This window comes from Choloepus didactylus, chromosome 14 (assembly GCF_015220235.1).
Source record: "Choloepus didactylus isolate mChoDid1 chromosome 14, mChoDid1.pri, whole genome shotgun sequence".
In the NCBI taxonomy this organism is placed as follows: domain Eukaryota; kingdom Metazoa; phylum Chordata; class Mammalia; order Pilosa; family Megalonychidae; genus Choloepus; species Choloepus didactylus.
In genome coordinates this window covers 99,390,500-99,404,056 of record NC_051320.1, presented here as the reverse complement: position 1 = coordinate 99,404,056, position 13,557 = coordinate 99,390,500, and the positions used below count along the sequence as shown (strand labels likewise).

At 63.4% G+C, this 13,557-nt stretch overlaps 1 protein-coding gene across 1 annotated transcript in view; it reads left to right on the top strand.

Moving 5' to 3' along the window:
- CYHR1 (cysteine and histidine rich 1) overlaps positions 1–10,051 on the top strand; it is a 14,568-nt gene extending 4,517 nt beyond the window's left edge. Inside the window, 3 exon segments of the mRNA XM_037803194.1 lie at positions 6,713–6,951; positions 7,640–7,851; positions 9,208–10,051. Of these exon segments, the coding sequence (XP_037659122.1) occupies positions 6,713–6,951; positions 7,640–7,851; positions 9,208–9,599 (843 nt within the window). The 3' untranslated portion in view covers positions 9,600–10,051.
- The last annotated feature ends 3,506 nt before the right edge of the window (positions 10,052–13,557 follow it).

Here is a 13,557-nt window from a genome sequence, read left to right as displayed (position 1 = left end):
CTGCACCGTCTGCCTGGACCTGCCCAAGGCCTCCGTGTACCAGGTAGGGCCGCCGGCCCGACCCCCGACCCGGCCCGGGGCTCCAGGCCCGCGCTCTCTCCCGAGGCCCAGCCCGGAGGCCCCGAGCCCGCTGCCCTCACTTCCGCCGGCTGCGTCCGGCGGCCGCTCCGAAGCTGCTTCTTGGCTTCGCGTCAGGACTTGCTTGTTTCCTGCTCTGAACCTTACTCCTTCTTTTGGTTTATCTAAATCTCCAATCTGCGTCTCTCAAGTCCTAGTTAGGACTCTTTTCTTTCAAATTTCTGCGATGCCATGTTCTCAGGCCGAGCCCAGTGGAGGGCTGGTGACATGGACGTGTCCCCTGGCCTCTGCCGCTGCCTGGCATTCCCAGGGCTCAGGGAGCCCCCATCCTGTCTCCGCACTCAAGAGCTGCTTTTCTACTCTTTTCACAGCCACACCCCCAAGCCTTTCCTCCCCTTCCCCTGCTCCTCTCTTTCTGCCTTTTTTTTCTTTGCATTCCCAAGTGAAAGAATTCTCTCTACCTTGTTCATTTCTTTCTCAAAGAAGTTTAATGACTTAGGGGACACCCCCCCCCATCCCTGGTCTGGATGAACCCTCTGTCTTCTGGACGAGCCACACCCCAAGCACGGCTTCCCCAGCCACCCCGCCTCCGCCAGGCCCTGCTTTCTAGGCTTCCAGCACTCAGTGTGAGGGCTGGACTTGGGGCCCTTAACTGGGAGAGGGTACCTGGCCCAGGTGGGTCTAGCCTGTGCCCCCTCCCAGGTAGCAGCGAGGCAGACCTCGGGTTGACAGCCGGAGCTGGTGTGGTCGCCTCTGCCTCTCTCTGCACCTCAGCCCCCATCTCTGATCTCTGTCCCCTCCCCACTGAGCCCCAGTGAGGGAGCGAGGCAGGACCTCTCTCTGCCTTATTTGCACTTAAGGAGCTGGGATGGCTATGGGGGTTCGTTCTCCCTGCACCTGTTACAAGCCAGGGCTCTGGGCTAGGAGCTGCTTTTGTAGTAAGCCAGTGCAGGAGCTGGTTCTGGGTTGCCCTTTCCTGAGTCTGAATCTCCAAGTCCTTTCTGTGTCCTGGCACAAGATGGCTGGGGGGACCCCAGGGGAACCCATTTTCATGGATGATGAGGAGAGGAAAAGGCATTGGAAGGAAGGTGGGTTGAGCTGTTTGGGGAGAGGACAGTGGCTTTCAATCCCTCTAGGTTTCAGAAAGCTCCTGGCTGGGACCCTAGTTCAAGAATACGTGACCTTCTGGCCCCAGTGCCAGCCAAGGGAGCCCTTTTGCCACTGCCACCTCGGCCTTGGGGCACCTCTCAGGACCTCTACCTCCCAGATCCTTCTGTCCTTGCCCACAGTCTTTGGATCCTCCCAGAGGCCCTCAGTGAGAGCCCAGGGAGCCAGGCCACTGGTGGGGGACAGCCTTGTCTCCTTGATCCTCCTCCAGTGAATGGGCTGGAGCCACACCTGGCAGAACAAGGGACCACGTGGTGCTGGCCCCTGGTCCACTCTGACCCCCAGCCAGGCCTTGGCCAGCACAGAGAACTGCAGCTCTGCCTGTGAGCTAGGCTGGTTCAAACCGGCCCGGCCTGCACTGTGCTGGTAGCTGAGCGTTTTCCTGGGCAGCCGGGAGGCTCTGATGGAGAGGGAAGTGCTGCACTGCCCCTGACCTGAGGACCTCCCAGGCCGTGGCCCTCCCCTGACCCGTGAGTTCTCCTTAGCAGCTGCTCTGGGACAGGCCACCTGAAACAAGAAGGGCCCTGGGGCCTGACCCAGCTGTAGGCTCTGCCTCCAGCCTTCTGCTCACCTCATCTCTCCGTTCTTTCCAGGTGACACAGGGGTCTCAGTAGCACAAGTGTTTTCCTTGCGTCTTTGGAAGTCTGGAGAAGGGTCTAGAACTTGAGATTGGTGGAAGAGCCCCGGGCTATAGAAGGGTTAGAACTCCCTTTGGCTGCACACAGACCTGCCACGTACCATGGTCGGGGCATGTGGGGCCAGCCTGTCCAGCAGTCCCTGTGCCGAGTGGCTCAAGTGCGGCGGACTCCAGGACAGCCTGAGGGAGAGGGACAGGGCTGCCCCAGTGCCCTTCTTTGTCAGTGTTCCTTTCAACCCTCATGGCAGCCTGAGCTCAGTCACTGTCAGTAGCCCCCGTTTTATACCCATGGGGACGGGGATGTGGAGGGGCAGGGGGGCCAGGACAAGCCCAGAGCCCCCAAGCTGCTGTCACCCAGGCTGTGTCTGCTCCCTGGGGGGTGGGTCATGGACGGTGTGGGCTGTGGAGTCCTGGGTGGGTCCCAGCTCCCTGGCAGGGCCCAGCCTCCGTCTCCTGTTGGCCTCGGACTGAGCCAGCGTCTGGTGGGTGAGTCTCACGTGCGACGTGTCCTGCTCTCTGCTCCTGCTGGCCAGTGCTCTGCCTGACCCAGCAAAACACGAAGCTCAGAGGAGGCACGGGCCACCCCACGCACTCTGGGCTGCCGGGCACCCAGCTCTGGGGCAAGGAGAAGGGCCTTGGGGCCAAGCTGAGCCCCAGGGTCTGCTGTGCCTGGTGCCACCAGGGACAACTCCCACAGGCCTCGGGAGCTGGCCAAGAGCCTGCTGTCCAGCCAGCCAGAGCCCACTGCTGGGCTGCCGGGGATTCTGGGCGGTGGGGGGAAGCACTCCTCCCCAGAGCAGACGAGGGCTGGACAGGGGCTTTCCCAGGGGCCCACTGAGCCAGTGCAGGTGGGGTCTGGCCAAGGCTCTCCCTGCGACGCCTGAGCCGTGCGGGGACGCAGCAGGTGCAGCGAGAGCTGGCTTTGATGTTCCGTGTGGGTGTCAGGTGTGTCCTGGATGACAGGCCTGACAAGGTCTGCGCCACTTCTAGAGTCCGGGGCGGATGCCAAGACAGTCTGGGCAGGCAGGTGAGCAGTGCTTGGGGCAGAGGGGCCGCCGCTGCCAGACCCTCCATCCCTCCTGGGTCCTGCCCCCACACGAGGCCCGGTGGGGTCTCCCGTAAGACAGAACCGGCCCCAGGCCCCAGGCCTGCATCTGTTAAGAGGGGATGCCTGTCTTTTCCATCCCTCGGGGCAGTTCTTCAAGGCCAGCACCAGCTCTTGGCCACAAGAGCTGGCCATGTCCTGATGTCAGAGCAAAGGGTCAGTCCGGGTGCTGTCACAGGGATGCAGTCCAGCCTGTGCCTTCCAGCCCCGTGCTGCCCCTGGTACACCCCCTGTGCTCTCCTAGCTCGTTCCTCTCCGGGTCCCCAAGGACCTCCTGTCACCTGCCCCAGGTGGGGTTGCTTATGCCAGGCTGCACCCGACCCCAACCTCTCCACTCAGGACTAGGCCAGATCCTGGTGCAAGGGTCCCGGGTACCTGTTGGTCAACCATGTTGGCAAAAGGGGCAGGAAGCGGGGGCTGGGTTGTGCTGCTCATGGGGTGGGGGTCCCCACCCACCTGCACCTGCACAGCTGGGAGCCTCGGCTGCCCCTTTCCCGACGCCAAGCGGTGGCCATGCTGGACCAGGGCAGGCTGGCTCTCCACAGTAAGGGATGTGGCTGGAAAGAGCTGCTGAGCCACACTCACCTGGGCAGCCCAGACCCACGGGCAGGGAGGAGGGCGCTGCTGGGCCTCTGCTCAGCCAGGAAGCCTGTGTTTCCTGGCGGTGCTGCTCTTGTCATTGTGGCTCCTTTTCATCCCGACCAGCATGTGTTTAGGGAGATTGAGGCCGAGGGCTTGGCGGTCCCGCTTGGCTGCCGGCTGCCCTCTCGCGATGGCTCCGCTGGTTTCAGGCCTTGGACCCCAGCCTGCCTGGAGGCTCTGAGTTCTGGCTTCACCCCCAGCACCGTGTGCCCCCTTAGAACCCACTTTTGATTGAAGTGGTGAGGAAGAGGCAGGCGATGGTGGCAGGGTAGCTGAGCAGGGGGAGTAGAGGACCATGGGGGGTGAGTGCCAGGGTGGGGGGCAGGGGAGATGGGCAGGGGCCATGGGCAGTGCTGCCTCAGAAGATGGTTGGCACCCAGGAGGAAGGAGAGGGTTTCAGGGCCAGAGCAGGGCTTTTGGGATCTGTGCCCACGGGGAAGCCCTATGGCTGTGCTTTGGTCTGAGGGTCCCTGGCATCCTTGGCTGAAGGCAGAGTTGCAGTAGGTCTCTGGAGCACGGTGGCCACCTGCTGCGGGCACACTGCGTGCTCAGTGCGCTGGGCCTGGCCAGCGGGTGGCTGCCCACCAGGTGAGCTTGCCTTGGGCAGCTGGGGAGCGGCTGGGCAGGAGGTCCTCTTGTCTTGGCCAAGTCCGGGCTCGCTGGGTTCCCGCTTAGAGCTGAGCAGATGGGGCTGGAGGGCCAGTGACCTCCCCCTCCCCGGAGCTCACATCTCCCCCAGGAGGCCAGGGGAAGGCAAGAGGAGACCAAGGTCTGTGGGCAACTGGGCAGCCCACCAGGAGTGCCCCTCGGCCAGGCTGACTCAGCTTGCATCAGATTCAGGAGGCTCCAAGAGGAAAGGGTCGCTGTGGCAGATGTGCTGAGCGTGGGAGGGACCGGCCCGGCCTGGTATCCTGCACCTTCAGAATGGGTGCCTTCCTTGTTTCCAGGGGGCCACTTGTGTGGGCAGCATGTGGTGTCAGGAGGTCAGTGGGACCCGCTCGGCGGCCTTGGTGCCCCTCGGGCGGGCCCAGAGGCTTTCCTTGCTGGGCCCCTCTCACCCCTCGGGCTCATGCCCCAGATGCCCGCACAGAGTACAAGGCCGATGGGCCTGCTCAGGTGGGGCCTGTGGGGCTGCCCGCCCTAGGGGTATTGGCGTGCGACCTGCCAGGTGCTGGGCGTCCTGGGACAGAGGACGTGGTGGCTGTGGGAGCTTCCCCAGTGGGGTGCTGCATGTCTCCGCCTCACTTCTGAGGGAGCCGGTGGGATTCCTTCCTCCCTTGGCCAAACTGTTGGTCAGCGTCTCGGCTGCCACCTCCCTGTGGTCTGGAAACGAGTGGTCCTCAGCCCCTTGGCTCAAGGGCCCTGGTGGCTGAGCACTGTCCATAGGGGGCCTCAGAGGCCACGGTCAGGGTGGGGCTCAGCGGCATGAGGGGGGTGCTGGGCTCCTGCTCTGCAGCTGTGCCCAAGACTCTGCCCAACCGCACAACTTGCTTGGCTTCCACTGACCCCTGTGGGCAGGTGAACTGGCCGGCTTTTCCCATTCTGCTCCTCTTCTGGGCAGGCCTTAGCCTGTCCCTGCTGCCTGCAGGACGCGCCCCCACCCTCCAGCCACATGTCCGAGCTGGCCGCTGGCAGTGCTCAAAAAGCCCTGCTCCTCTGGCTGAGCTCCATCAACTCACTCCCCTTCCTTGTTTCGTGCATTTTAATTTTTGACCTAATTCAAACTTGTGACTCGAGTGTGATAAGTCTGTGGAGTTAATGGGAACGTGAATTCTGTGGACGAGGCATTGAGGATACCTGAGTGCCCGTCTCACCTCTGCTCTACTGCATTGATTCCAAAAGGGTGCTGGGCCCCAAAGCAGCCCCACAGCCGGTGACTTCCAGGCCAGCCCCAGGCGGGCTGCGAGGCCCGGTCACCCCTCCGCTGCAGGGGCTCCCCTCAGAAAGGCTGTCCCTGCCACGGTGCACTCCCCAGCCTGAGTGATGCTCACATCTCAGCCTGGCGGGCGGCCACGGCCCAGCCCCAAGCCCCCGTGCTCACCACACACTCCTTTGTCCCGTGAGGCTGCTGGGCCCTGCCCTTCCCGGCAGCCTGCACAGCAAGCTGTTGCCCTGCTGGGACACGGGCACCCCAGGCCTCTGTTCTGCACGCCTCGGTTCCATCTGGGAGCTCCTTGAGGGCCAGGACCACAGCCCACTGCGTGTTTCTGCAGAGGGGCACCAAGTGGGCGGTCTGGAAGTGGGGGTAGCACGAGGGAGAGATCCAAGATGGATGTGGTTGTTGGGCTGCTGGCCAGATGGTCCTCCACCCCTGTCAGGAGCCTCATGGGCTGGGGGCCGGGGGAGCAGGCAGTGTCTGGACCTCACTCTGCAGATTCAGGAATGGATCTGTCGGAGACCCCAAGCAGGGCTGGCTCTTGAGCTCCGAGCTTACAGAGGACCAGCGCCAACTTAGTAGTTTGTCACCCTGCAGTCCCCACGTCTACTCTCCTGCAAGGGCACAGCCTGGGCCCCTTGCTGCCAGCCACAGGAGCCCCCACAGGTGGCTGGCCTTTGGGTGGGTGGTAGCTGCTTCTCACTGGGCCCACCGGGGAGGGCAGGAGTGAGGGGCTGGGCGCCAGCCCCCAGCATGCGTGGCCACACCTGCCTTGGCCTGGAGGGAAGTTGTGTCCACTGCTCCACCTGACTGTGTTGTGCCAGGGTTGGGGGCTGTAGGGGAGACTGGGACAGCCCCTGGTCTCTAGGATGGGGGGGCCGGGCTTCAAGCCGCAGTGTGGCTGAACAGAGCACCTGGTCCTGCACCAGCGAAGCCCCCAACCTCAGCCAGAGGGCCGGGGCCGTGTCCTCAAGGTGCCTCTCCCCCCGAAAACCTGCCTTGGCTGTGTCTCGGGGGCTCCAGAAAGCGGCCCGTGCCCTGGAGCAGAGCTCCCCACCGTGTTAGGCCCTGGTGGCACCTCGGGAGGAGAGGCGCGTGCTGCTCGCCGCAGTCCCACCTGTGCCGCCCGGCCGAGGGTGGCCACGGGTGGGCGGGGCGCGTGAGCCCCACAGGTCTGTGAGCCTCGTCTTCTTCTCCTTCTCCGCAGTGCACTAACGGTCACTTGATGTGCGCTGGCTGTTTTATCCACCTACTAGCAGATGCCCGGCTGAAGGAGGAGCAGGCCACGTGCCCCAACTGCCGCTGCGAGATCAGCAAGAGCCTCTGCTGCCGGAACCTGGCCGTGGAGAAAGCCGTGAGCGAGCTGCCGTCTGAGTGTGGCTTCTGCCTGCGCCAGTTTCCCCGCTCCCTCCTGGAGAGGCACCAGAAAGAGGAGTGCCAGGACAGGTGACCGCCCGCTGGCCCACGCCACTAGGCGAGGCCCGGCACGCAGGCCGCTCTGGCCGGTCCATCGGCCACGTCAGGCTCCTCCCCGGTCCTTGTCATCCAGGCCTGGGGCACCACGTGGCAGCCCCACGACTCACAGGCCGGGCCAGGCCTGGGGGACAGGGAGGGACTCACAGGCCGGGCCAGGCCCAGGGCTCCAGGGCCTCAGCTGGTGCTGCAGAGGCCCAGGGAACCCATGGCTGCAGGCAGTTTGGGCCTCGGTGTGCACCCGACTGCGTTGACATCCTCCTGGCTGTCGGCGTGCTCTCTGGTGCAGGGTAGCCCCTCGGAGGGCCCAGATGGCATAGGCAGCTCAGGAGCACTGGCCCCACAGCCCACCTGCGGCCCCGAGGCCGTGTGGGGCTGGCTGGAGGGTACGAAGCGATGCTGCTGCACAGCTGGGGTTTTGGGGTCCAGGACCACGTCCAGTGGGCGCATCTGGCCCAGCCAGGAACAGACCCGCAGCTGTAGGCAGGTGACCTGCTCTCCAACACCTGCTATCACCGCCTCCCTCCCAGCCCCTCATGCACATACTCACCCTTCCGGGGCAGGCGCATGGCAAGTGTGTCCTGCAGGGAGGCTCTGGGCAGGCACAGGCTGGGACGGGGCCTTAGGGGGCCATGACCCCACTGTGCCACCTCCTCCCCAGGGTGACCCAGTGCAAGTACAAGCGCATTGGCTGCCCATGGCACGGCCCCTTCCACGAGCTGACAGTGCACGAGGCTGCGTGCGCCCACCCCACCAAGACAGGCAACGAGCTGATGGAGATCCTAGACGAGATGGACCAAGGCCGCCGCAAGGAGATGCAGCTCTACAATAGCATCTTCAGCCTGCTCAGCTTTGAGAAGATCGGCTATACCGGTGAGGCACCCTGCCACTCACTGCATGCCTCCCGGGCAGACTCGGAGGGCAGTGGGTGGGGTCCCAGGGGCAGCAGGCTCTTGGGCAGTGGGTGGGAATCCCGGGAGGGTGCAGACCACCGGCTGGCTCCGCACATCCCTGCAGACAAGGTGTGTGGGGAGGAAGACGGCTGGAGACGCAGCTGAGGGAGGGGCCAGGCAGGACCCCGGATGCACAGCACAGCTTTCACCGAGGTGCCCCCACACATGCTCCCCACCATGGCCCTGTCACCCCGACAAGGTGGCATCCTGGCTGCATGGTCGCCACAGAGGGAGAGAGTTGGATGTGTCTGTCAGGGAGGCCCGGAGCCAATGGCCTGCCAGGGAGCCCGGCCAGAAGAGCTGCACCAAGGGGCCAGGGGCTCCCGTGGCTAGCAAGGAGCAGTTCAGATGTGACTCCACAAGGAGCTGAGGGCACCTGGCTCAAACTGCAGAACCAGGAGTGGACACCTACAGAGGGCAGGCTGGACTGGGCCCAGGTCTGCAGGATCTCATGGGCTCTCAGGCCACTGCTCCCGTCTTCAGACCCGCTGAGAAGAAGGCCACAGCCTCAGAGGAGCAAGACGCTCCCACTACCGCTGCTGCACCGGGGGCTCCTAAGCTGCCCCCCACAGTCCACACCAAGCGGCCAGCCAAGGCCCAGGGCCACCTCGGGCAGCTGGCCTTGCCATGCCACTTGGCTGGGGCCCAGTTAGGCGTGGCCTGTGAAGGTCGAGGGTCCTTGGGCCCCACACGGCCCCAACGTGTGGCTGTCTCAGCCGCGTGGCGGATGCCTTAGCCAAAGGGCCCTGGCCACGCGGGGTCTGGTGCTCTCAGACGCTGGGTGGGGGCGTCCTGCAGGAAGGCCTGGCTGCTGGGAGCCAGCTCTGCTGGGACGGACTGGACTGTGTGGCAGGCAAGGCCACCAGTGACTCAGGACCCTCGGAGACCACCGGGCGGAGCCATTGCCTGTGTGCCGGGGCACTGGGTGCCCACCACGTCGCAGCCTTTCTGGCAATTCTGTATCGGAACCAATAAAGTGAACCTGTTCTCAGAACCACATCCTGTCTGCGTGTCTGCTTGCCCGCCCCTGTGGGTGGAGGCCTCGCCCCTCCCCGCTGGCCCCCCGGGGTGCGGCAAGAGGGCAGGTGGGCCCCTGGGTGGGCCATGTTTGTGGCTCCACCCCAGGCTCACGGGTGCCTCTGCTCACCCTCCTGGTGGCCGCTGTGCCCTTCGGCATGCAGAGCCCTGAGGGGCCGCAGTGAGCTGCTGCCCCCCCAGCCGGCTCCTCCCCCCCTGCCCCCGCTAACTGCCCTTCCTCCCCGGCCTGTCTCCACAGAGGTCCAGTTCCGGCCGTACCGCACAGACGACTTCATCACGCGGCTCTACTACGAGACGCCCCGGTTCACGGTGCTGAGCCAGACCTGGGTCCTGAAGGCGCGGGTGAACGACTCAGAGCGGAACCCCAGCCTGTCGTGCAAGCGCACGCTCTCCTTCCAGCTGATCCTCAAGAGCAAGGTCAACGCGCCCCTCGAGTGCTCTTTCCTGCTGCTCAAGGGCCCTTACGACGACGTAAAGATCAACCCCGTCATCTACCACTTTGTCTTCACCAACGAGAGCAACGAGACCGACTACGTACCGCTGCCCATCATCGACTCGGTGGAGTGCAACAAGCTGCTGGCCGCCAAGAACATCAACCTGCGGCTCTTCCTGTTCCAGATCCAAAAGTAGGACGGCCGTGCTGGAGGACGCCCCGGGCAGGCGGAGGCCGCCTCGCTGCGCTGACCACACCTGGTGTAGGTGGCTGGCCACAGCCGCGATTTCACAATGTTACCTGAGCATTTTAGCAAAAGGAGGAAAACAAAACCAAGACCGATTGAAAAAGTCTGCATGTGTGTGTGACGGTGCAAGGTCGGGCCTCCCGGCTCCCGTCCTCCCCGCACGCCTCCCCTTGGCCTGGGGGCTGGAGCCGGGCCCGCCCGCCAAGGAGACCGCCCCTAACACCCCTGCCCCGCGGCGCCCAGGGGCTGGTGGGCAGAGGGCATGGCCGTCCCTGCACCCCGGCGGCACAGTGAGGCAGCTGGTGACATCCGACTGCACGCCCACTTCTGCATAGGGCTCGGGTTTCTGCTGACAGACTTCAGACGGCTGTGCGATTGCAATTAAAAAGGCACCCTTGTTTCCTACTTGCTGTTTTGTTCAAGGGGAGAGGCATGGCTGTGGTCGGACAGTCAGGAGCCCAGTTGGGGCCTGGCTCAGGTTCTTGCAGGCAGGCAGGGAGCTGGCAAGGCCCTTGGGGACGCAACCCGCACCCTGTCACAGGATCTGGGTCCCACCCAGCGGGAGAGCTGGCCGGGGTCGGGCAGCCTGGAGGGGACTGACCAGCGGGCTCTGGTCCCTGGCTCAGCAGACACTTTCGGAATGCAGGGTGAAATCCTGACTCTTACAGGAAAAAAAGTTAAACATATGGGCTTTTCTATAAATTATGCAAGTTTAGTGAGAGATAATCCACTTTTTACACAGAGCCACGAGAGCCTCGCGTCCCAGGCTGTGAGCAAGCCGGCCTGGGGGAGCTTGGCCTGTGGCTGTTTTCCCAGGGGCCTGAGGAGGTCGGGCTGGATGCCACCGTCCCTGGTGGAGGCTGCCCTTCTGACCTTGGCCTCACGCCCTGGGGGCTCCGCATGGCGGCCACAGTGCCAGCCATGGCACACCAGGACCCTGGATGAGCCTCTGAGGGTGGGAGGCTCCCCGTCCCTCCCTCCCCCGGGGACCCTCAGAGTTCCCGGAAAGGGTAAAGCTTCACCCCCCTGCGCATCATCGCCAGGAGAAGTGGCTTTTCCATGGCAGCTTTTTGTTGCTTCAATACCAAAGAACCAGGGGGCTGCTTGCTGGAGGGAAGGAGCTGTGGGGCCTGAGCTGGGCAGCAGCTTGCAGTAGCCTTCCAGAATCGTTTCCGCTCTGCCCCTCGTGAGTTGATGCTCTCGTGGAGCCATTTCTGAGAAGCCATTGGATTCCATCCCATTTCTGTTACCAGGCCAGTCCCCAAAGCCACTGAGAGGAGGGCCCTGGGCTTGGCATCTGCCCTCTAGCTTCAGCTCCCTGCACGGCCTCGGGCACGGCGAGCCCCTGCTTCGGGGCTGCCCCTGTGAGTCCCGCTGCTCTTTCAGGGGCTGCCCCACTGAGCCACCTGCTGGGCAGCCAGCATGGCTGCCCTGCCCCACAGAGAGGCCTCATGTTGGTGACAGCCTGTCCTTTTGGACGTGGGAACGGGATAGGGCTATTTCCCCACTGCAGGGTCTGAGTTCCAAAGTGACATATGGGCATACACGTGAGACACTGATTCAGGCGGGGGTCAGGCCCAGTGTGTCCTCGGTGGGTGGTAGGGGCAGTAGGCATGCTCCCAAAGGGTGCAGCACAGTGGGGATGACACCCTGGAGGGGCTCACTGGGCCTCTGTCTGCTGCAGAAGAGGCCGGACTGGAGCGCCCAAGAACAGAGGCCTGCCTGGAGGAGGGGAGACCGGGCTGGCTGGGCATCCATGGCTCCTGCTTCTTCTGGCCCAGGCAGCAGAGCAGCCCTGGGGGAGCCGGGGAGCCCGCCCCCTCCTCATGCCGCAGCCGAGCCTTACAGCCCCATGTAGCTGGGCACTGTGTCTCCTGGCTGCTGCCCAGGGCTGGCACTCACACCTCACGGCGGCATCGCTGTGGGTGACTTATTTGCTGTGAATGTCACATCCACATTGCTAAAATGGAAAATACACCAATGGTTTGTTCCCAGGATGCTGTATCATTTTGGTCTGACCTGGTCCTGACTTGTCCTCTCGTTTCTGAGGATGGGACGGGAGATGCCTGGGCCAGCCTCAGCTGAGGGGAAGTGGGGTGCACAGGCCGAGCTGGCCCCTCCCTTCCCACCTCCCCTACAGTTCACTCAAAGTGAGACATTTACAAAAATAATAAAAGGAATTTTTTAAAGAGTGAACAGGAGGTGTTTTTACCGGTTAGGAATGACCGACGTGTCAGTTTTGTGGTCTGCACTCTGTTTGGATATTTTCTGTATGTAACTGTAGCTTAAAAAAAAATTCCAAACCACATTTTGTCTGTGTTTCCTTAAAGAAGACAGCCCTCACGGATGGTCTCCTGGGCCCTGCCGGCCTGCCTGCCCAGGGGTTCACTGGCCCTGCCCTCTGTCCTCCCACAGTGCCACCTCACATACCCATCCTTGTCTGGTCAGAGGGAAACAGGCAGAAAAGCCAGGTTCTGTGAAGGGACACGTCTCCCAGGACCGGCTGTCCTCCGTCCCCGACAACACGGTGATCCTGTCCAGTAGAGCTGGTCTGCTTTCGCGGCCCTGCGTGCCCGTCCTGCCTGTGCCCTCACACCTCAGCACGACGCGCATACACACTAGTGTGTCCTCAGCCCAGCCGGCTCGGTCTCAGCTGAGCTTGGGAGGCGGTGGCGCGAGTCTCCCTGTCCTGCCCCCCAGGGCCCCAGGCCCGGCTGGGGGCTCAGCACCATATGTCCACCTCCAAGATGAGGGCTACCTGGACCCACCTTCCCACAGGCCTGCTCTCCCCTCCAGCGGTGGCCCTGGCCTGGGCAGCCCTCCCTGGACCCAGTGCCTTCCACATCCCCACTGTCTGTGGAGGGGCCAAGGGTTTTACGCCACTGGGCCTGATTTCGCTACAAGAGAAGCGGCATCTATCTCCTGCTCCTCCCAGGTGTCCTCAGCCAGAGCCCTGTGTCCCCTCCTCTGCGAGCAGCCCAGGGTGGGAGATGGCCATGGGGGCAGCACCGCCATCGGCAGTCCCAAGTCCACAGGGTTTCCAGGCCTCCTGCAGGCCCTCGGGCAGGTGGCGGTCTGATTCCCTGTCTCTGACCCAGTCCCTAACACCCTTCACCTCTAAACAAAGCAGGTTTGTGTTTCAGCACAGGGGTGCTGGATTTGCCGGTAACGTGAGTGGGGGGCACCCTGAGAGCCCTTTGCTCTGTTCATTCAGGAAAACACCTGCCCCTCCCCGCAACAGCAGCAGGGCTTGAGTCCCGCATCCCACCCAGCAGTGTCCGTCTGCCCGTGGGGCTGTCCCCCATTCTGTGCAAGAGGAAGCACCATTCATTCATAAGCCACACTTGTTACCCGTCAGATTAGGGTATTTTATTCTGTTTTAAAGGTTACGGGTAGGTCGGTTTTCTGCTAATTTCAATAGGAGAGAGCAGCCATACCGACTATCCGTTCTAAAAGGGGAAAGTGGACTCCGGGGTTGACTGGGCTGAGAGCCCCGAGGCCGGGGGCAGCGATGGGACTGCGGCTGAAGACTCGCATTCCAAGGCTGCGTTCCCGCCGCCCGCTGGGAGAAATGCAGACACCCCCAGGCACTCCTTGGGCCCAAGAGCCCACAGATCCGTGCCGAGGACTCAGCTCCCGAAAGGGTCCTTACAGTTGGGAAAAGCAACCACTACCCTACGCCCGCCATCACCTTTGCTTCCTGGCCCTGCCAGAGGGACTACAACCCCCAGAATGCTTCGGGGCAGGTAGGCCTGCACTTCCCAGGTTGCTCTGCGCTCGCCTGACCGCCTTCGTCGTCGACGCCAGGCGTAGAGACTGGACTTGCGCGCGGGGCTGGGGCGGGGCCGCGGGGTCTGAGGGGCGGGTCAGCGGGGGCCGAAGGGCGGAACTGGGCCTGCGCGCGGGGC